Here is a 22,000-nt window from a genome sequence, read left to right on the forward strand (position 1 = left end):
GCGGGGGCGTCAGTTCGGCGGCGGGGCTGGAGGCGACGGGAGCTGCGGAAGCGCGTTCCGAGGAGGAGCGCCGCTGCGCCGGGACGGGTCCCCCGCGGCTGCCGATCCGAGGAGCGCTGGTGAGCACGCACGCGACTCCCGCGTCTGCCTGCGGCGGCGTCCGGGGGCCGGCGGTGTCCAGTTGTTTGCGCCGCGCCCTGCCCGGCTCGGGCGGCCAGAGGCTGGTGCGGGGCCTGGCGTGGCGCAGGGGGGACCGGCTGCTGTCACTGGGGAGTAGCCCTTTCGCGCTTTCTGGATTTAAAGTAACATTGAGAATACTGGGAATAAAGCCGGTTGTTTGCTTTCTTACTATTTGATTTTGATTTTACTTAATAATTTTATCTATATTGCATTACTTCATTGTTTTGTTCGTTTTATTAAGTTTAATTTGTTTCTGTTTGTTTTCTTTTTCCGATTTTGATTTAGTAAGGGTTGTGCGGCTGGGGCTGAATCACGGGTTGTGAGGTCACCGGAGACATAAAGGCTCAGGGTGTGGAATAAGGACTTTGGCACGAGTCAAGCCCAAAACAATGTGGAGCAGTGGAAATGCTGGGGCTGGAGTTGGATAAATGCCCTGGGAGAGGGGCATGGAGCTGCAGTGCAGGGCCTGCAGGAGATGCCTGGGGGTTCCCAGCTCTTGCCCCGTGGAACCAAGCAGAGGCTGAGGATGTGGGGGCTCGGAGGGTTCCAGGGCCCACGCAGCAGCACAAGGGCACCTATTGGGATGTGGGAGCAGGGGCCCGGTGGCTATTCCCAGCCCCTGGGGCTGCCTGGGGGAGGTGAGGGGGCCTTTGGGGAGGTGCTCGGCTGAAACCCAGGCTGTGGGGGAAGGTAGATGTTTGGCTTCAGGGCTCAAGGGTCCCTAAAGTTGGGATCCCATTAGGGTGGGTGGGATAGCTGCAAGAGGCATTGACATTATGACAGTAACTGATTTCTGCCCTTATCAACAGCTCCAAGCAGCAGTGAGAAGCAGGAGCAGCTTTTAGATGCAGGCAGTAGGAAGCTGAGGAGCTGGAGCTGAGGCAGCAGAGCCGGAGGACACAGAAATGTGGTAGGGTTCGGGGTAAAACCCCTGTGCAGCTGGGATAGGGAATATGGAGCTGGGATGGGAATTGCATGGCTGGAGCTGAAATTGCTTCAAGGGCTCTGATAGAGAGTGTAGAGCAGTTACTGGGGGAGGGATGGTTAGGATGGGGCAGGAATATGGGCTCAAGAGCTGAACTGAAACCATACAGAGCTAAAGCAAAAGCAAAGATCCTGCCCTGAGAGCCAGAAGCAGTGTTACGTAGCACTGCTGGGAAGGTGTTGAGGAGGAAGTGAAACGGAAGAGATGGCAGTGAAATAAAGCTTGTGGGTGAAGAGCTGAAATCACTGGGGCTGGGAAAGGGGATTTGTAGGGCGGCTGCTGTAATCACTGCAGGGCTGGGAAAGGGGGCTGCACACTCCATAGGATCCGAAGGGCTGGCACAGGGACTGTGGGGTTCTTGCTGCCACATCCCTTTTATGCCTCTGACATGGATGCTGGGGCTGGGCTTGTGACTGAAACTAGAACAGGATGTGTAGTGTGCACATGGGGGGTTTAACATTGCGCCTGAAAATCCCGGCAAATCAGTGATATGTTCTCGGTCTGCGACGGCACCTGTGGGGCTGGGGGCAAAGTCACTGTGAGGCTGGGATTGTGTCTGAAAATGGAAAAAGAATTCTATTGCTGAGAGCGGGGTTCTGGGCTTTGAATTGAAATAATACAGCGTAGGCACAGTGGCTGGACATTGGTGGGTGGCAGCTGAAATCACTTCAGAACTGGGATATTGATTCTGGGGTGGGCTTAGACACTCTGGGGCACGAGCTGAAGTGTTGCAGAGCTGGAGCCAAGGCCAAGATCCTGCACGCTGAAGATGGAGAAAGGCACAGCTGGAGCTAACGAAGAGAGCTGGCAGTTAAATAAAGCTTGTGGGTGAAGAGCTGAAATCACTGGGGCTGGGAAAGGGGATTTGTAGGGCGGCTGCTGTAATCACTGCAGGGCTGGGAAAGGGGGCTGCACACTCCATAGGATCCGAAAGGCTGGCACAGGGACTGTGGGGTTCTTGCTGCCACATCCCTTTTATGCCTCTGACATGGATGCTGGGGCTGGGCTTGTGACTGAAACTAGAACAGGATGTGTAGTGCGCACGTGGGGGCTCTAAGATTGCGCCTGAAAATCCCGGCAATGCAGTGATATGCTCTCGGTCTGCGACGGCACCTGTGGGGCTGGGGGCAAAGTCACTGTGGGGCTGGCAAATGGACTGTGGGGCTGGGATTGTGTCTGAAAATTGTAAAAGAACTCTATTGCTGAGAGCGGGGTTCTGGGCTTTGAATTGAAATAATACAGGCTAGGCACAGTGGCTGGGCATTTTTGGGTAGGAGCTGAAATCACTGCAGGACTGGGATATTGATTCTGGGGTGGGCTTAGACACCCTGGGGCACGAGCTGAAGTGTTGCAGAGCTGCAGCCAAGGCCAAGATCCTGCACGCTGAAGATGGAGAAAGGCACAGCTGGAGCTAACGAAGAGAGCTGGCAGTTAAATAAAGCTTGTGGGTGAAGAGCTGAAATCACTGGGGCTGGGAAAGGGGATTTGTAGGGCGGCTGCTGTAATCACTGCAGGGCTGGGAAAGGGGGCTGCACACTCCATAGGATCCGAAGGGCTGGCACAGGGACTGTGGGGTTCTTGCTGCCACATCCCTTTATGCCTGTGACATGGATGCTGGGGCTGGGCTTGTGACTGAAACTAGAACAGGATGTGTAGTGCGCACGTGGGGGCTCTAAGATTGCGCCTGAAAATCCCGGCAATGCAGTGATATGTTCTCGGTCTGCGACGGCACCTGTGGGGCTGGGGGCAAAGTCACTGTGGGGCTGGCAAATGGACTGTGGGGCTGGGATTGTGTCTGAAAATTGTAAAAGAACTCTATTGCTGAGAGCGGGGTTCTGGGCTTTGAATTGAAATAATACAGGGTAGGCACAGTGGCTGGGCATTTTTGGGTAGGAGCTGAAATCACTGCAGGACTGGGATATTGATTCTGGGGTGGGCTTAGACACCCTGGGGCACGAGCTGAAGTGTTGCAGAGCTGGAGCCAAGGCCAAGATCCTGCACGCTGAAGATGGAGAAAGGCACAGCTGGAGCTAACGAAGAGAGCTGGCAGTTAAATAAAGCTTGTGGGTGAAGAGCTGAAATCACTGGGGCTGGGAAAGGGGATTTGTAGGGCGGCTGCTGTAATCACTGCAGGGCTGGGAAAGGGGGCTGCACACTCCATAGGATCCGAAGGGCTGGCACAGGGACTGTGGGGTTCTTGCCGCCACATCCCTTTTATGCCTCTGACATGGATGCTGGGGCTGGGCTTGTTACTGAAACTGGATCAGGATGTTTGGTGTATATGTTTTTTAATTGTGTAATCAGATGGATTAAGAAAAGCAGACACCCGTAGCAGAATTCTGTTGGATCTGTGTCTGTGAGAATTGGGATGCGTGCTGGAGATGGAGAGACGCTGTTGGAGAGTGGCAACAGCGGCAGGTGTGAGCTGTTAGGATGATGAGGGCTCTGAGCAGCCCCAGGTGTGAGCTGTGAGGATGATGAGGAGGGGGCAGCTCCTTCGGTGGCTGATTTAGGGGGTTTTCCTCACATCTCTTTTGCACGGAGCTGCTGGAGGAGAGGAGTTTTTGGGGGTTCCCGTGGCTGTCTCCTGGAAGGACGGTGAGCGCTTCGGACAGGGTCCGGGGGATCACCTGGATCCCCACCTGGATACGTGGAGCATTGCTCAAAGGAGGGGCCGAGGGACAAATCTTTGTGTCGAGAAGCAGCAGCCAAGGAGGTGAGCCGGTGCGCCTTTGTAGCGGGGACTTTTCCCCTTTCCCTTTGAGATTTTGTCATCCTGAGGTTGAATTGGAGGGGGCAGTCCTCTGGTCCCGCCTTTTAAGGTGTTTGGATTGAGGTAAGAAGCCCCCTTTTGCCATCATTTGAGGCAAGCCGCTTCTTTTCTTCTCTTCTAGGGGACGCGATTGAAGGGAAGCCTACATTTCTTTTCCCTTGTTGGGGTGAGGTGAGCGCTGGAGCGTGGCGTCAGAGTCCGGGCTTCAGAGGAAGGGAGCTGCAGCCGTGGCAGCGCTGGCAGGGCGGGGGTCGGGCTGTGCCGCTGCATTCGGGGCGCTTCTTCTGCCCCCGGCCCGGCAGCGAAGGGTCCGGCGCGGAGCCCTGCCGGCAGTGCCGGGGCTGGCCGGGGCGGAAGGGGAGCTGGGCGCGGCTGGGCTGCCGCGGGCCCGCCGGAGCCGCGCCGGTGCGAGCCGTGCGGAGCCGAGCGGAGCTTTGGCCGGGCCGGCGGGTGGGGGAGGCGGCGCGGGCGGGGCCGGTGCCGGCCGGTGCCGCCGCTCCGTCCGCTCCGGGCGCGGGGCTCGGGCGCCGCCGGGGCCCCCCGGGCCCGGTGCCGGCCCCGCCGGGCCGGGGGCAGCGGGCGGGGGTCTGCCGGCGCGGCGCCGCCTCTGCCTGCCGGAGGAGCCGCTTTCCTGCCGGAGCCGCGCTGCGCCCGGGGCCGGGAGCGCGGCTCCGCATCTTCCAGCCTCCCTCGCTGCGCTGCTTTTGAGGCGCTCCTGAGGAGCTCCTGGGATCGGTGGCTTTTGATCGGCGTCGCTGTAGGAGAAGGGCCCCGGGCACTTCTTGGTTGTTACGGTTCTTGCTTCGGGTGCTCGTGGCACGGTTTTTGTTTTTGGGTGGAGTGTTGTTGTTGGATTTATTTTTGATCGGTTCTTATGTTTTTTAAGGATGCGTTTCTAAAGGTTTACACTGGTTTTTATGGGTCGGAGCATGGAGTAGATGGTCGTTTTTCAATTCGGTTTGTGAGGCTTTTATTAGCGCGAGTGCGTAGTGTTTGTTTTGGTGGGCTTGAGGGAGTGCCCTGGAGTTAATCGGTGAGGTTTATTTAATATTGATTAATGCATTCTTGTTTATTACATTATAGGGGTTTCATTCATTTGGCTTATTTGATTGCCGTGTATGTTTCATTGTTGCAGAGAACTTGGGAGATATTGTTTGTGGTTACATTTCTCTTTTGGCGACGTGTTTCTTTCTAGGTGGTATTTGTGTTTTGATGGTTTGAGGCAATTTTTGTTTCTTGAGTTAGGAATACCTATTTTGTTGTTGTTAATATATATATATATTTTTTTGTAGTCTGATGTGTTTGGTTGTTGTTTTTTATTGGTTTTATTTTTGGGAGCATGGGCATTTCCATGGTGGATCTCTTTAGGTGTTTATTTTATTTGGGGGGTGAATTTTTTTTTCTTCGTGGTTCCCATATTTTTATATCTGTAATTATTTGGTGGGTTTTTTAGTTAATTTTATAGAGCATTGGGTTCTCTTTATGACTTAGTGTAGTGGTAGAGTTTTGGTTATTATTTTTTTTAGAAACGTTGGGGGTCTCTTGTATGGTTTGGAGTATGGTAAGTTAGTTGGCTTTTTTTTTTTTCCTTTAGAGTGGTTTTTGTGATTTGCTCTGTGGGTTTCTATAGGGTTTTTTTAAATGTTTGTTTCGTTTTTGTGGTGTGATAAGAGCTGCTGGTGAAAGGAATGTAGTGCGGGTTTTTTTGCTGGTAGTTGGTTGGCTGGTGGAGCCTTTCTGAATTTTTTGGACGGTATTGGTGGGAATTTGATGCTGTTTGTTTTGGCATTTTATTTTTAGGAATTAGATTATAACTGCAAAGTTTTAACTAGAACTCTATTGAAATAGAACACATGCATAAACATGATAATGGGAATATAAAACTTCAATTTTAAATGTAAATGGAAAACATATACATTAAACATGTAACATAAATCATGCTGTCCATTACAATTAGGTATAACCTTGTTTGATATGGAGTATTTTATATGCTTATATGCATATAAATATCGATTATAAACATAAATGTCCATACAGAAATGTATAATTAATACATGTGGATATATGAATATTACAAAACAATAGGAATCAATACAGTACCTAATGCGTATTTTACTGTATGTGTCTTATTATAACGCATTTCATGTCATAAATACTATATATCGAAATATAGTACCTCAATATGTTGTGATAGAATAGATAAGTACTTGTAAAAATCAAAAATAGGAATATAGAAATATTTAAATATAATTTAGAATAAAGGGGATTTTTATTTTCTATTTGGTATTAGGTAGGGGTTTTATTATAAAAATTATAAATAGAAATAAAATAAAATTAGAAATCTTTGTATAGAAATGTATCCTAAATACGTTAAGATCTATATAAAAATTCAAAGGTAAGTAAACATAAGTATTAGCAGTGTGTATGAAATAGAATTTAAAAAATAATTTATCTATCTCGCTACCTTATTATATATGTATAAAATATATTTATAAATGCATCAATATAAAGTAGAAGTTAAAAGGTGGCTATAATGATGAAAAAAATATAAAAATATTCGAAAATCGTTTAAAGAAAGGGCTTTTTTGTTTTTATTTGGTTGGAGGCAGGGTTTTAATGGAAAAGATATGAATATACATTTTAGTTTGATATCATTCTAAATGTGGAAATATATAATCAATGTATACAGGTGTATATATAAAAATATGAAATAGAAATAAAAATTAGTATTAGGAAGAGATAGACTATAAATAGCATCATACATCAATCTACATTTAAAATATAAATTTGAATATAAATGCGAAAAGTAGAGATACATTTAAATTGAGTTTAAATAAAGGGTTTTTTTTAAAAGATTTTTACTTGGATAGAGGCAGGGTTTTATTTTAAGCAATACAAACCTTTTAGAAATCTAAATCTAACTATAGAAATATGTAAGCAATCTAATAAGATATGTATAAAAAATAAAATGTAATAAAATAGAATAGGAATAAATGTAAGAAATGATAAAAATACAATTTTCCATCAATATCCATTACCAATCCGACTGTGAGTATAAATCTGAAAAATATAAAAACGAGCCTTGTTGAAATGCAGTTTAGGAGGAAAGCTTTTTTCTTTCGGTTCCTATCGGGTCGCAGGCAGGCTTTTTGTTCCGTTCTTTCCCGCGCGGACGCTTTGGGGCGTTCGCTGCCGAGGCCGTGCCGGCGGGGACGGCGCGGTGCTGCCGCCGTGTGGGCAGAGAGCGGTACTGCAGCCCGCCGCCCGCGGCCGCCATCTTGGGAGTGGCGTGGCGCGGCCTCGCTTGACCTTCTCGAGAGGGCGCGAAAACGAGGACGTTGAAACTCGAGGACCCGTGTCTGTTTTTTACACTGCCTGAATTGCCCGCAACGCCGGCGCCCCCCGACGGGATTTTCCGCGGAGTTTCGGGTGCCGTGCACACGGGCTGTGGGGTCAGCAGCACCGCGAGCGTGCGGGTTTTTGGCGGGAGCCGACAGGCATGGGCGAAAAACGCCTCTCTCCGTCAAGGTCCCCACGGGCCGCCATCGTGTCGCGGACCCTCTGGACAAGTGCTGCCGCCTTGTGGGCACAGGGCGGTACTGCAGCCCCCCAGCCGGAGCCCGGCCGAAGCGGCGGGAGGGGCGAGGGGCGGGAGCGAGCGGCGAGCGGGGCGGTGTCTGTGAGTGAGGGGAGGGCTGGAGGCGGCTCCGCGGGCCGAGGGCGGCCGGGGCCGGTGCCGGCCGGTGCCGCCGCTCCGGGCGCGGGGCTCGGGCGCCGCCGGGGCCCCCCGGGCCCGGTGCCGGCCCCGCCGGGCCGGGGGCAGCGGGCGGGGGTCTCCCGGCGCGGCGCCGCCTCTGCCTGCCGGAGGAGCCGCTTTCCTGCCGGAGCCGCGCTGCGCCTGGGGCCGGGAGCGCGGCTCCGCATCTTCCAGCCTCCCTCGCTGCGGTGGTTTTTAGGGTCTTATCGATGTGTTTTAAGGATTATGGAGCTGTTCTAAGAGCTCTGAGGAATATGTAGGGATTTTTTTTTTTAAAAGCTTCTTTGGGGGCTTTTAGGGGTGTCTTAAAGTAGGGTATTTTTATTGTATTTTAAGGGCGTTCTGAGGCTATTTTTATGTTTTTGTGGGGGTTTTAAGGCATTTTGAAGATGTGGGGTTTTTTTAGCGCATTTTTATGGGGTTTTAGGGTCTTTTCATGGCATAGAGGCTGAGGGGCAGCTTGAGGGGCACTGTGGGGCCTTGAGGGTGACGGAGGCTGGGAGCTGAGGGGGGAACTGGGGAGGGGACAGTGGGTGACACAGAGAGATGCTGAGGGGGGCAGGGGCAGCTGGAGGGTGACACAGAGAAGCTGGGGGCTGAGGGGCAGAGGAGAGGGATTAAGGGTGGCACACAGGAGCTGAGGGGCAGCTGAGAGGGGGCTTGAGGGTGACAGCCAGAGCCTGAGGGCTGGGGGGCAGAGGGAGGGGTCAGGGGTAAAGGGTGAGGCCTTGAGGGCTGGACAGTCCAGTGGAGATCAGGGCTACAGGGTACAGCTTAGGAGGCAAGTTAGGGTACAGGTGCGGCACCCCTCACGCCACCCGTACCTCACCCTAAGCAGCCTTTTCCCTTTTCAGCCCCAACAACAGCAGCACAGCACAGCAAGCCTGACAGCGAGACCACACCGGAAGCCTCCCAGTGGGACAGGGCAGCGACCCTCGCACCAGGACAACGCCAGAACCCTCAGAGGACAACAGGACCCGCTGCTAAAAGGTAGGGATGACATCTGTGGGCTAGAGAGCAACAGGAAGGGGTTTGGAGGCTGAGCAGGCTTCCTTGAGTGTTTTTTTTTTGCAGGGCTATTAGGAATATTTAGGGGAATTTTGAAGGCTTTCTCTGGTGACTTTTAGAGAATTATTATGCCTTCCTAATGGCTATTGTAGAATTCCTTGGTGCATTTTTAGTGTCAGGATGTGGGTCTGACAGAATGCCCACTGAAAATGCAGAGTACTACTGGAATGTACTGGAATGCTTTGGGAAGGTGCCAGTGGAGGGCCAGTGGGTAAGGTGCCATAATGCTGGTCTGAAGGTTGTGATTTGTGAGCAAAGCGAAGTGGTTGTGGTTAGGGTTTTATGGTGGCAGATTTCTTGAGGTGAAATCCAGCACAGAAAATATCAAGCCCCAAGCTTTGTACTGTCAGTTTGCAACAGGTATTTGGTAAGAAATAAAAAACCCTGAGTACTTGGGGATGGGAGATTTGGACTGGGAGAAATCCTGCGCTGTTTTGACATTGAGGAGGCAAAAGGAAATTTAGGACCTGACAACCCAGGGGCATTGCAGGGCCCTGTGAATAAATGAGGGATATCTACTTGGTGAAAGCAAATTCAGCAGCCCAGGTTCCTGGCGTCAGTTTGAAGGGCTCCCTTGGCACTGTCAGAAAAGCACAAGTTTGGGGGGGGGGGGGGCAGCTGGGGTCTGAATATATCCTTTAATATTCGGATTATTTCCAGTCAGCCTCACCCTAAGACCCAAGGAGCTCTGGGCACAATCACAGGCCATTTTCCCTGGGAAAGAAAACTCACCAGTCCAGGTTCCTGATGTCAGTTTGTAGGGCTCCCTATTATATTTTATATTATCTTTATTATAATATTAACTATAATTAATATTAAATATAATATAATATTAAATAAAATATATTTTATTATCTTCCCTGCAAGCAGAAGGAGGTGCAGATTCACGGTGCTTTGTGCTCAAGAGGGGCAGTGAATCTCTGTGGGTGCTTCTGCCCTTTTTCCCTGACCCTAAAGAGAAGGGACACTGTCCCTGCATGGACAGTCTTGGTCTGGAAGTAGTTGGCCTCAGTAACACAGTGTTTTAAGGGCAGAGGAGAGGAGAGGTGGTTCCCATGCCTGTGGGCAGCTCTTCCCGAGAGCAGGAGAGGGGACTGCATTGTTAAGTAGGAAGTGGATGTGTTTCCCAAAGAAAACTTCAGAAATTAAGCTCCAGGGGCAAATACTGTGAGGTTCTACCACCTCCTTGAGGACAGCGTTAAAACCACAGAGGCATCAGCAGAGCTTGGAGCAGGACTGGCCAACCCCAGAGCGCCTCACGAAGCCCTCTGTGTGTCTGTGGCAGTCGAGTAGCACCTGGGGGGTGCTGAAAGTCCCAGTTCTGAGAGAAAATTCTGTTTAACTTGTACACGTTGGCTGGGTGTGTCCCCCCAGTACAGCTCGGTTCTTCTCTGAGGCGGTGCCTGACAGGGTCTCTCCCTGTTAAGGGCCGGGCGTGTTTTTGGCACAACACAGCAAAGTGGATTATTTGCCCGGCGTTCTCAGGAGAATAATGGTGAGCAGCAGAATTGCTGGGTTGTGGCTGCTGTGCGGCTGAGATCGTGCAGTGATGTTTGGTGTTCTCGATTGTAGCTGAGCACGGGACCACAGCCCGGTGACCATAGGACATTCCCCGCAGGCGAGGCAGCCTCCATTGGCACGCGACGTGGATTCTCATCCCCAGATGCCAGAGAGATAAGTGGAGGGCTAAGGCCCACAGTGGGGGTGAAAGTGGGGTGCTGGGAGGGCCTTTTGAATCAGCTTTGGGGGCAGGGATGTGCAAGAAGTGTCCCCTTAGACCAGCTAAAGGGAAAGTGTCTGTTTTGATCACAGCGCTGAGGTGCTCAGGGCAGAGCAGTTCCGGTGTGTGTCCTGTCACTTGTCTCTGGTGCACTCTGTGTTCTTTGGGTCTCTCGGTCCTTTCTTCTCCTCAAAAGCTCTCTCTCCCTGTCCTGTGTCACGGGTGTCTGCACGTATTTGTCCCACAGCTGCTCTGCCCTGCTGCATAGCCTGTAATAGCACAAGTCCTGGGGACTTGAAATTTGTAATTTGCAGGGTGTAGTTGGGCTCTAGATTGTATCAGGAGATTGACATAACATGTTTGGTGCTGTTAAGTTGTCCTGCAGCCATTTGACACTAGTCCTAACTTCCTTTCAGATGCAGACAGTTCAGATCAGTGGCAGAGAGCCCCAGTCCTGGGTGAGGGTTTTCCCATGATCGGGTCAGTCATTGTTTGCATTTTCAGGGGAAGCCTAAATAGTGACCATGTTACAGCAGTGTTCTTTGCCTTTATTTTTAGGAGGTCCAGGCAGATAGCAGCAGTCAAGGCCCTGTGTGCCAGGTGAGCAGTGGACAGAAGGAGTTGTTCTTGCTCAGGTTTCAGGTTTTGGTGCAATTCTAAGCATCCACTCTTGGTTACTTTGTTTTATTTTAGGCAGTCATCTTGCAAGATGTCCCTGGTCCGGATGTCTGGATGTCCAAGGCCAGGTGGGTGCAAGCGTAAGGTCTGGGTGGGTGTGCTTTTCAGGGCAGGGGGATGTTGTTTTCACAGTATCTCAGTGTGGGTTGTTTTGCTTTGTTTTTTTGCAGGTGCTGTCGCTGCCCTAGCTGTGTGAAGGAACAGAGGCGAGCGGGTGAGTTGGCATTTTGGCACAGTGACTCACAGGTGACCCTTATGCAGCAGCATGCTAAGTGTGTACCTTTTTGTTTTTCAGGTATCCTCCAGGCAGCTTGTGGAGTCAAATTAAGACTTCAGGTGAGCCGGGGCGGCGGTGTGTCGGAGTTTCGGGGATTCCTCTTTTCGTGGGCACTAGTTGCATTTTCTGTTTTGTCTTAGGTACCCTGAGGAGGAACGTAGCTGAAGTTTGGAAACAGCAGCACCGAAGCTGATGCAGAGAACGTCTCGCCGTCCACATCCAACTGACATTGGATTCCATCCGGTTGTCTTGCAAAAGCCAAGTGCTGGGGCCAGTAGGTGGGAGATGGGGGGAAAACCTTTACTATCACAGGAGGCTATTTGATGTTAGCTTGGAGAATAGGCCCATAGTGGGACGGGCCCCTCGGGAGCAAAGGGAGAGGGTTTCTCCTCAGCCCCCCCAGAGTCTTCGCCGGGCAGGGCAGTTCCGATCCCTCTCTGGTTCTCGTGACGTTCGCATCGGCGGCCTTCTTTGACTCTTGACGTTGTCGTGGATCTTTTCACCATAGGAGCCCGCCTTCATGTCTGGAGCTATAGCTACAGTCACCCTGTAGTCATTTCTTCCTTCTCTAGGCCTACTGAGCTTCTTAGGCTTCCTCTTAAGTGCTTTGGCACTAACATCTTGAAAGGAGTTGCATGTCATCATCAAGTGCTACTGCCCTAGGGCTTTCTTTTCTTTGGCATCATCAGCCCATGGCTCATCTTGGGCTAGGAATCTTGGGTCCATAAGGTGAAATTGCCAGGCAGTTTCCACTTGTGTCCGTGTCACGTTGTCTGTGTCATAGGCCTTTGTTACATCTCCATGCTTTAGCAACATCATTTTGTGCCGTATTGGCCATATTTTGCTCACGTACCTTCCCGGATATCAATTATTCTGGCATTTTTACATATTCACTTTTTGGGTCCGGACGATGTACACGAGATGTTCTCATCCGTCTTCATTCTCAGTTTTGGTAGCCCTTCTCATGGACTTCCGGACGGAGCTTATTAGCCCCTCATCACCTGACCACAGTAGTTCCGTAGCATCTGCCTTCTCAAAGGATATAGGGCTCAAAAATTAGTCTTCTGGAGAATTATATCAAGTCCTCACTTATCTTGTATCTCTATCAGCTTACGTTGTATGCACTTATGATGCACCTACCTGTGTCGGCTTCTATTGTATGTGCGTATGTTGCGCCTACCTATGTTAGCTTATATTGTTTGTGCTTACACTGTATGTACCTACGTTGGCTTATGTTGTTTGTGCTTACACTGTATGTACCTACGTTGGCTTATGTTGTTTGTGCTTATACTGTATGTACCTACGTTGCCTTATGTTGTTTGTGCTTATACTGTATGTACCTACGTTGGCTTATGTTGTATGCGCTTATACTGTATGTACCTACGTTGGCTTATGTTGTTTGTGCTTATACTGTACGTACCTACGTTGGCTTATGTTGTTTGTGCTTATACTGTATGTACCTACGTTGGCTTATGTTGTTTGTGCTTATACTGTATGTACCTACGTTGGCTTATGTTGTATGCACCTCTGTTGTGGCAATTATGATCGGAGCTGCCTTGCCCGGGCAAGTAGTCACGCGCAGGTAGAGCAGTTATAAAGCTTTGCCGTTCATCTGTTCTCTACGGGGTTTGGGGTACAACACTGATGGGCCCAGAGTTGGTATAGCTCCTAGCTCTCAGATAGTCAGTCACTGACCGCCTCCCCTTGTCTCGTAGGTCCCCGGGTCCCTACAGAATTTCCTGGAATCTACCATTTGACATGGAGGTCCTGCGGTCAGAAGAAGCGTTTAAGCATATTCTTCAGTGCAGCGTTTCACGTAAGGGTGGCAGCCAGCGTGTCAGCAGAAGAATGTGTGAGAGTGTGACTGTCTGTGTCTGTCTGTGAGAGTTTGTGTGTGCTTGTGTCTGCAGCTGTGTGTGTGTGTGGAGCAGATACAACCTTGTGTGTATGGCCTTTGCCTTTCAGGGGGGGTTTTCATCAGGCAGGAGGATTTTTTGGGAGTCTCCGGAGCGAGTTGCCGTGAATGTGAGTTTGTGCGTAACGCGAAGGGGGCGTGCACGTCGGCGGAGCGTTTTGCGCCGTTTTTGTTCCGGGTGCGTCATAACAATAAAAGCGTTGTGGACTTTTCTGAAATGGAGACACGGTTATATTGTGTCAATATGTATTTGGCTTGTAGTACATTATATTGTTCTGTCTTTGCAGTTGTTCCTGTCTTTTGATGTATTTTGCTGTATGTAAATTGGACTTGTACTTTTGTGCCTAGGTATGATGTATTCTTTGTTGTATTTGTCTCTGTACTTGCATTTGTATGCATTGTTTCCCTGTGTATTGCTGAAGTTTAAGGGAATAAAGATTAATCAGCCCTAATAATGATGCCTCTTACCCTCTGCCCTGCCCACCATTCATCTCCTGTCTTTCTTTGGTGTGGTTGAGTCCTATCATTTTCACCCTTTTTCTCCCTTTGCCTCTTACTTTCCTCTTTAGTCTATTCCTCACTTTATCCTTCCATGTGTAACTCTTTGTCTCTGCCTGTGTTTTCCTTTGTTTCCATTTCTAACACATCTCTATGTTTCTCTAACCCTATTTCCTTCTCACCCTATTTTCTTCCATTCCTCTACATGTATTTCCCCATGTCTCTTTGTCTGTCTCTTTCAATCTAGGTTTCACTATGTTTTCTTCTTTTTTTTTTCTTTGTCAGCCTTTGTCTTTCTAACACTTGCTATCATTGTCTTTGTCTCTGACCCTTTTTCCTTTTCTGTCCAACTTTAACTTTTTTGTCTAACTCTTTATTTCTTTCTCTCTTGAACCCTACCTTGTGTTCAGTCTCTCCATTTGTTTTCCTGTAGGTTTTCAGCTCTATTTCTTCTTTTTCTTGTCTCTCTATTTGCTTTTCTCTTTCATTTCAAGTGCTTCCTTTTCTGTTTGTCTTTCACTCTTTTTCTCTTTACCCCTCCTTTCTTTTGCCTTTCTCTTTCCAATCTGACTTTTTTAGTTTTTCTTTTTATCTCTCTTTTATTTTTCTTGCTCTGTTTTCTTCTTACTCTCTTCCTTTTCTTCTTCTCACTCTTTCTTCTTGCTCTCTTCTTCTCTCTTCTTCTTCCTCTCACTATCCTCGTCTTCTCGCTCTCTCCTCTTCTCCTCACTCCTCTTCCTCCTCTCTCCTCACTCCTCTTCCTCCTCTCTCCTCACTCCTCTTCCTCCTCTCTCCTCACTCCTCTTCCTCCTCTCTCCTCACTCCTCTTCCTCCTCTCTCCTCTTCTTCTCACTCTCTCCTTTTCTTCTCACTCCTCTTCCTCCTCTCCTCTTCTCACTTTCTCCTCTTCCTCCTCTTTCTTCTTCCTCTGACACTCTCCTCTTCTTCTTACTCTCTCCTCTCACTCTCCTCTTCTTCATCTCACTCTCTCTTCTTCTCACACTCTCCTTTTCATCTCACTCTCTCCTTCTCACTTGCTCCTCTTCCTCCTCTCTCCTTTTCTCACTTTCTCCTCTTCCTCTCCTCTTCTTGTTCTCACTCTCTTTTCTTCTTCTCACGCTCTCCTCTTCTTCTCACTCTCTTCTTCATCTTTCTCCTTTTCTTCTCAGTCTCTTCTCTTCCTCCTCTCCTCACTTTCTCCTCTTCCTCCTCTCACTTCTTCCTCCTCTCTCTTCTCACTCTCTCCTCTTCTTCTCACTCTCTCCTCTTCTCACACTCTCTTCTTCATCTCTCTCTCTCTCCTTTTCTCCTCCTCTCTCCTCTTCCTCCTCTCTCCTCTTCCTCCTCTCTCCTCTTCCTCCTCTCTCCTCTTCCTCCTCTCTCCTCTTCCTCCTCTCTCCTCTTCCTCCTCTCTCCTCTTCCTCCTCTCTCCTCTTCCTCCTCTCTCCTCTTCCTCCTCTCTCCTCTTCCTCCTCTCTCCTCTTCCTCCTCTCTCCTCTTCCTCCTCTCTCCTCTTCCTCCTCTCTCCTCTTCTTCTCACTCTCCTTCTCTCTCTTATCTTCCTCCTCTCTCTCTCCTTTTCTTCCTCTCACTCCTCTTCCTCCTCTCTTCCTCTTGTCACTCTCTCCTCTCTTCTTCTTCTCACACTCTCTTCATCTCTCCTTTTCTTCTCACTCTCTCCTCTTTCTCCTCTCTCCTCTTCTTCTCACTCTCTCTTCTCACTCTGTCCTCTTCTTCTCACACTCTCTTCATCTCACTCTCTCCTTTCCTTCTCTCTCTTTCCTCTTCCTCTTCTCTCCTCCTTCGCACTCGCTGCTCTTCCTCCTCTCTCCTATTCTTCTTCTCTCTCCTCTTCCTCCTCTCCGTCTCCTCTTCTTCCTCTCACTTTCTCCTCTTCCTCCTCTCTCTTCTTCCTCCTTTCTTCTTCTTCTCACTTCTTCCTCCCACTCTCTCCACTTCTCACTCTCTCCTCTTCATCTCACTCTCTCCTTCTCACTCTCTCCTCTCTCTCATCTTCCTCCTCTCTCCTCTTCTTCCTCTCACTTACTCCTCTTCCTCCTCTCTCTTCCTCTTGTCACTCTCTCCTTTCCTTCTCACACTCTCTTCTTCCTGTCACGCTTTCCTCTTCTTCTTGCTCTCTCCTGTCCTTCTCACACTCTTCTTCATCTCTCTCCCTTTCTTCTCACTCCTCTTCCTCCTCTCTCCTCTTTTTCTTCTCACTCTCTTGTCTTCCTCATCTCTCTTTTTCCTTACTCTCTCCTCTTCCTGCTCTCTCCTTTTCTTCTTCTCCCTCTCTCTCTCCTTATCACTCTCTCCTCTTCATCTCACTGTCTCCTTCTCTTTCTCTCTTTTTTTTCCTTTCTGTACTTAGAATAAAAAAGCAGGAGTAGAAAATACTGTGCTCCGAGGAAGTAAAAAAAGAAAACAACTTTAAAAATAAAAATTTCTACTCCCTGGGAGCATCAAAGTAAAAATAAAAATTTTTACTCCCTGGTAGCATCAAATTTTCTACTGCTGCGCCTGACAATCTTTTTGGGTAGGGGAGGGGTCTGTCTGGTAGCCACACCCCCACCCTGAATCCTCCCTCTACCCTAACCCCTTCCCTGACCCACCCTCCACCCCCTCCCCCACACCCTGACCCCGCCCCTAACCACGCCCCCAATGCTGACCCCCTCCCCCTAACCCCCACCCCGTCCTTACCCCCTCCCCTGGCCCCGCCCCCAGCCACACACCCTCCCCTGACTTCTACTGATACCTATTAAGATACGTATAAAAATCTGAAATAAAATATAATAGGAATAAATGTAAGAAATTATGAAAATATAATTTTCCATCAATATCCATTACAAATCCGAATGTGAATATAAATATGAAAAATAGAAAAATAAAGCATATTGAAATGCAGCTTAAGAGGAAAGCTTTTTTCTTTCGGTTCCTATCGGGTCGCAGGCAGGCTTTTTGTTCCGTTCTTTCCCGCGCGGACGCTTTGGGGCGTTCGCTGCCGAGGCCGTGCCGGCGGGGACGGCGCGGTGCTGCCGCCGTGTGGGCAGAGAGCGGTACTGCAGCCCCCCAGCCAGTGCCCGGCAAAACCACCGAGTGGCTTGGCGCGGACTCGCTTGAAAAGTGCTGCCGCCTTGTGGGCACAGGGCGGTACTGCAGCCCGGCTGCCTTCTTGGGAGCGGCTAGGCACGGACTCGCTTGAAAAGTGCTGCCGCCTTGTGGACAAAGGGCGGTACTGCAGCCCGGCCGCCCTCTTGGGAGCGGCTTGGCGCGGACTCGCTTGAAAAGTGCTGCCGCTTTGTGGGCACAGGGCGGTACTGCAGCCCCGCCACCCACGGCCGCCCTCTTGCGAGTGGCTTGGCGCAGACTCGCTTGAAAAGTGCTGCCGCCTTGTGAACACAGGGCGGTACTGTGGCCCCACCACCCACGGCCGCCCTCTTGGGAGTGGCTTGGCGCGGACTCGCTTGAAAAGTGCTGCCGCCTTGTGGACAAAGGGCGGTACTGCAGCCCGGCCGCCCGCGGCCTCCCTCTTGCGAGTGGCTTGGCGCGGACTCGCTTGAAAAGTGCTGCCGCCTTGTGGGCACAGGGCGGTACTGCAGCCCCCCCAGCCAGCGCCCGGCAAAACCGGCGGGAGGGGCGAGGGGCGGCAGCGAGCGGCGAGCGGGGCGATGTCTGTGAGTGAGGGGAGGGCTGGAGGCGGCTCCGCGGCGGCGCCGGATTAGGATGGCAGCGGCGAGGGAGGCTTTCTGTCCCGTTCCGGCCGCCGTCCGTACCGGAACGCTTTGTGCCTTTCTGTCCCTCGCCGGCCGCCGTCCCGCACGTGTCGCGAGCCCGGCGCCGCCGTGATGGCGGCGGGCGGTGGGACCGGGCTCGGGCGGCTCTGGAGGCGCTGCTGGAGGTGGGATTCGGGGCCCGGCGCGCTGAGGGCGGCGGCACCGGGGGGACAGCGGGGGAGGGCGGGCGGGAGCAGCCGGAGGGGACCCGGCACCGGGAATGGGATTGGGGGGGGGCGGGACACACGGACAGGCCCCGGAGCCCCCGGGACCCCCAAAACGCCACCGAGACCCCCAAAAAACCCCCCGGGACCCCTCAGAACCCTCTGGGACCCCCCAAAAATAACCGGGAGCCCCCCGGTCCCGCAGGGCGAAGGCGCTGGCGCTGACCGGGAACCGGGGAGTGGAGCCGGCCATGGACTGGTGAGGGGGGACCCCAAGAACACTCCCGGGACCCCCAAAAATACCCGGCGGGATCCCCCCAAAACAGCCCCGGGATCACCAAAAACAGCCTCGGGAACCCAAAAATTCCCTTCAGAAGCCCCAAAAATCCCCCTGGGACCCTCAAAAACCCCCTGAGACCCCCAAAATTCCCTTCAGGACCCCAACCCCCCCCCCCAGCACCCCCAAAATTCCTCCCAAAAAACCCCTGAAACCTCCAAAATTCTCCCCAGGACTCCAAAGCCCTCCCTGGGACGCCCAAAATTCTCTTTGGGACCCCAAAACTCCCCCTGTGACCTCCAAATTTCCCTTTAGGACCCCTGAAATTCCTCCTGGGACCCCCAAAACCCCCTGAGACCCCAAAAGTCCTCCTGGGATGCCCCAAAAACCTTCCAGAACCCTCCAGGACCCCCTCCAATTTTGGGTCCCCCCCCGATTCGGGGTTCCCCCCGGTTTTTGGGTCCCCAGGCTGGTGGCTCATGAGGACGACCCCGACTCGGACCCCGAACTCCCCCCGGGTTTGGGGGCGCCGCCCGCGGGCCTGGGGGGGCCCCGGCAGCCGCCGGCCCCCGAGGACGAGACCCAGAAGTGAATTTTGGGGGTCGGGGGGGAATTTGGGGTTTGGGAAGGAAATTTTGGGGTATGGGGAGCTCAGGGATATTTTGGGGTTCAGAGTGGTTAATTTGGGGTTTCAGGGTGTTTATGGGCAGGGTTTTCGGGTATTCTCGGGAGGGCTTTGGGGTATTCTTTGGTGGGTTTTAGGGTATTTTTGGGTGGATTTTTTGGGATATTTTTGGGACGGTTTTGGGTTGGTTTTGAGGCATTTTATGGTGAGTTTTTTGGATATTTTTAGGAGGGTTTGGGTAGTTTTGGGTGGGTTTTTTGGGGGCATTTAGGACGATTTTGGGGTATTTTTGGGTGGGTTTTGGGCTGAAGGCGGCTCAGCGGCGGCGCTGGAGAAGGATGGCAGCGGCGAGGGGGGCCCGGCAGGGCCCTGCCTTTGCCAGCCCCTCCTGCCGCCCTCCTTGGAATGGTTTGGGGCAGTATGGGGTTATTGAGGTAGGAGTAATTATTTTGTTGTTGTTGATTTAATGTGGTGTTTTTTTGTTTGTTTGTTGTTGTCGTTTGATGTATTTGGTTTGTAGAGCAGGAACTGTAGACAGAATCCTGCAGAAGTAATATGGAATTTGTCCTCCCAAAACCCACCCGGCTTCCAACCACTTTCAGCACGTGGTCTTCCTTAGCAGCACATGGTACCCCACACTTGGGAGCCGGTGCACTCTACTTTTCTCTCCTCCTTTGCTGACAGATCCTGCTGAGGCTGAGGACAAAGCCCTACCCCTACACAGACAAGGCAGCAGACCTGGTTCGGGAAGCCAGCGTGCTCCAGGCTGCTCCAGGACTCTGATCAAACATCAGCATCCCCGTCTCTCACGTTGATGGTATGTGGTAACCCCTTAAGAACAGAATTCCACCTTTTCTAACTCTAAGCAGCAAACTGGGGATGGGTAACTCTAGAAATCTAGAAATCCTGTCATGTAAGGACCTCCAGGTTTCAGCCCTCCGTGTGTCCTTGGTATCAGAAGCTGGAATTGCAGAGTTGCCACTTTACCTCCAAACGTAATTTTTGATGTGGTTGTGCCAGTTTAACAGTATATGAAATCTCTCTTCGTGTTCTTGCAGCAGCATTTTCGAACCACAATGGAAATCTAGTCCTTCTGCCTGGAGCTGTTCACAGAATTGTGGAATTCCAGATGGGTTTGGATGGGAAGGCACCTTTTTTTTTGCAGCATTAGATTTTTGCAGCATTGCAGCTTTTCAAGCTTCTAAGTAAGTTACTTCATTCAGATTTAAACTCTCTTGAAGCATGCTTGATATGGTTTGTTTTTTTCATTGTTATGTTAGTTTTTGTTTTGGTTTTAATTTGGCTTTCTTTTTTGCCTGGCGTAGGAAAATTTTACAGCTCTCACTTTTTTCTTCTCCAGTTGAGTATTACCAGTGTTACCTTCTTAATTCAAAAACCATTTGCTGTATGGAAAAAGCACCTTGCCTTTGTGAAGGGCCAGGTGGGAACTGTTTTAATGGCCAGTGGCACAGCCCCGTAGCACACAATTCCCAGGAAGTGGGGAGCCCTCTGCCAGGCAGAGCCACCTGGCCAGGTTCCTGCGGGTGCTGCTGCTGTACCCGGCTGATGAGGTGAGAAGCAGCTTGGCTTTACTGCCAAAATAAAACTCACCCGTTTTCCTATGAATCCCAGCAAAGTGGTCCCAAAGGCTCTGTCACTCAGTCTCTGCTTCCATTGGTGTGGAGAGGCTGGATCCCAGTTATCACCCCAGCAGTGCCCCTGCCTCCCTTTTCCCCACTTTTCTGTTCCAGTCGTGCGAAACATTCAGGCTTTGTTTTCTTCCCCCTGCGGTTCACTGCAGATCCCAGAAAACCCACAGGAGGGAAGATCATTCCTTGTGCTTCCACCTCCAGGTGAGAGAGGAGATGGTCACATCCTAGGAGCCTGATTTTGGAATGTTTTATGGAATTGGCCCAGTGGCTTTTACTTCTGGGGTTCCTGGAGTCTGTCCCTGGCAGGTCCAGCCTGTGCTTCAACTGAGAGCCCTCAGTCCGCAGGGAAATGAACCTTTGGGGAAGTTCTTACAGCTCTGCTTAGTGCTTTATGAATGGTGATGATTTTCTGGAAGTAGGCTGTCCATTCTGACCCTTTTTCTTCCCTCTCCCTGCAGACTGTACCTGCTGAGAGGCTGAGGTGAGACCAGGATCTGTAAAATCCCTGACTCTCCGTGTTTTCCTGAGGCTGAAGCCGTATTTGCTGTCAGTGACGACAGGGTGGGAGATGCTAAACACTGAAAACTTTGGGGTTTTTCCCCTGAACTCCCCAAGACTCTCTGCAGCTGTGCCCTGTCTCTCTCTTGAAAGAGTTTCTGGATTTACAAAGGTTTTTACATTCTGCAATATTTATCTATAACTCGATTAAAAAGAATCATACTGTATCAATGTGGTGTTAATTACTTTGTTTGAGTCGGTTAATTAAAGCAAATTGTTGGTAAGGGGTTTGAACATCCCTTAGTTGGAGCTGGCAGCTCTTATTTAATTTCTCTTCATTCCTTTAATTTCTTTCAATTATTTCTTGAGCCATTACTGCAATTAGGATGTACAGTAAGGACAAGAGCATTTCTGCCCTGCTGGATTGGGAAATCCGAGCCCAATTCCTTGGAGAGATTGAGGGGATGGGGATCTGTGCCTCAAGCTGGGTTTTGACAGTAGGAATTTGGTGAGGAAGGAAGAGGAGAGATCCCACGGAAAGTGGCTGAGGCCAGTTCCGCTGGCTTTGGGTGCTCCTACCCCCGAGAAAATCATCCTGGCTGAAGGGAGCTGGAAGAAGCCAGGGGGCTGCGCCGGGGGCTGTGCAGGGACCCCAAACCCTGGTCAGGGGCGCTGGGCAGTGCCAGCTGCAGAGGAACGCTGCAGAGGGGCTGCGCTGGAGCCCCTGAGCTTCCATGCAGAGATGCTGGCACTGCGGGGCTTTCGGGACACTGCCGAGAGGCTCCGCTGCCAGAGCCGGGGAGTTCTCCCGTTCTTTTCTGTCGTGCTGGGCACTTGGCAAGTCCTTAGAGCCCCGCAGGCTGCCAGTGCCAGCGGAGCAGCTGGAATCACAGACGGTCACACAGAAATCGGGCTGGGAGAGCAAATGAGCCGTTCCATGTTGTTTTTCACAACGCGTTTTGGATTTATACCAGAATCTCTTCTCTCCCCTCAGACCCCGTACCCCTGAGTTCTGAGTTTTCTCACAGAAATGTCTCGGCCTGCACCGGGAAAAAGAAAATTCCCTGGCACGGCGGGGAGCGGCGGGGTTTGAGGGTGCTGGGGCGGCACGGGGGTCCCCGCGCCCCGGCCGGTCTCGGTCAGCCCCGGGAAATCGCCGC

At 51.0% G+C, this 22,000-nt stretch overlaps 2 protein-coding genes across 9 annotated transcripts; both read left to right on the top strand.

The window, feature by feature from the left end:
* The first annotated feature begins 10,591 nt into the window (after positions 1-10,591).
* On the top strand, positions 10,592-13,808 carry LOC144246618 (uncharacterized). Of its 7 annotated transcripts, XM_077784777.1 has the most exons (7): positions 10,593-10,941; positions 11,042-11,083; positions 11,177-11,229; positions 11,332-11,375; positions 11,457-11,497; positions 11,579-11,716; positions 13,154-13,808. In XM_077784777.1, exons 1-6 carry the CDS (start codon positions 10,840-10,842, stop codon positions 11,585-11,587), a joined length of 291 nt encoding a protein of 96 aa, XP_077640903.1. In that variant the 5' UTR covers positions 10,593-10,839; the 3' UTR covers positions 11,588-11,716; positions 13,154-13,808. The 7 variants fall into 7 exon arrangements, 4 of the variants coding, with proteins under 4 accessions (XP_077640900.1, XP_077640901.1, XP_077640902.1 ...); XM_077784774.1 differs by having other exon boundaries at positions 10,592-10,941; positions 11,332-11,497; XM_077784775.1 differs by having other exon boundaries at positions 10,592-10,941; positions 11,332-11,497; positions 11,579-11,712.
* A 3,860-nt stretch (positions 13,809-17,668) lies between these two features.
* On the top strand, positions 17,669-21,067 carry LOC144246619 (UBX domain-containing protein 1-like). 2 transcript variants are annotated; one of them, XM_077784778.1, is made up of 7 exons: positions 17,675-17,749; positions 17,994-18,047; positions 18,534-18,653; positions 19,375-19,507; positions 19,749-19,895; positions 20,492-20,543; positions 20,801-21,067. In XM_077784778.1, exons 1-4 carry the CDS (start codon positions 17,697-17,699, stop codon positions 19,382-19,384), a joined length of 237 nt encoding a protein of 78 aa, XP_077640904.1. In that variant the 5' UTR covers positions 17,675-17,696; the 3' UTR covers positions 19,385-19,507; positions 19,749-19,895; positions 20,492-20,543; positions 20,801-21,067. The 2 variants fall into 2 exon arrangements, 1 of the variants encoding a protein (XP_077640904.1); XR_013340278.1 differs by lacking the exon at positions 18,534-18,653 and having other exon boundaries at positions 17,669-17,749.
* The last annotated feature ends 933 nt before the right edge of the window (positions 21,068-22,000 follow it).

This window comes from Lonchura striata, chromosome 7, assembly GCF_046129695.1.
Source record: "Lonchura striata isolate bLonStr1 chromosome 7, bLonStr1.mat, whole genome shotgun sequence".
NCBI classification, from domain to species: domain Eukaryota; kingdom Metazoa; phylum Chordata; class Aves; order Passeriformes; family Estrildidae; genus Lonchura; species Lonchura striata.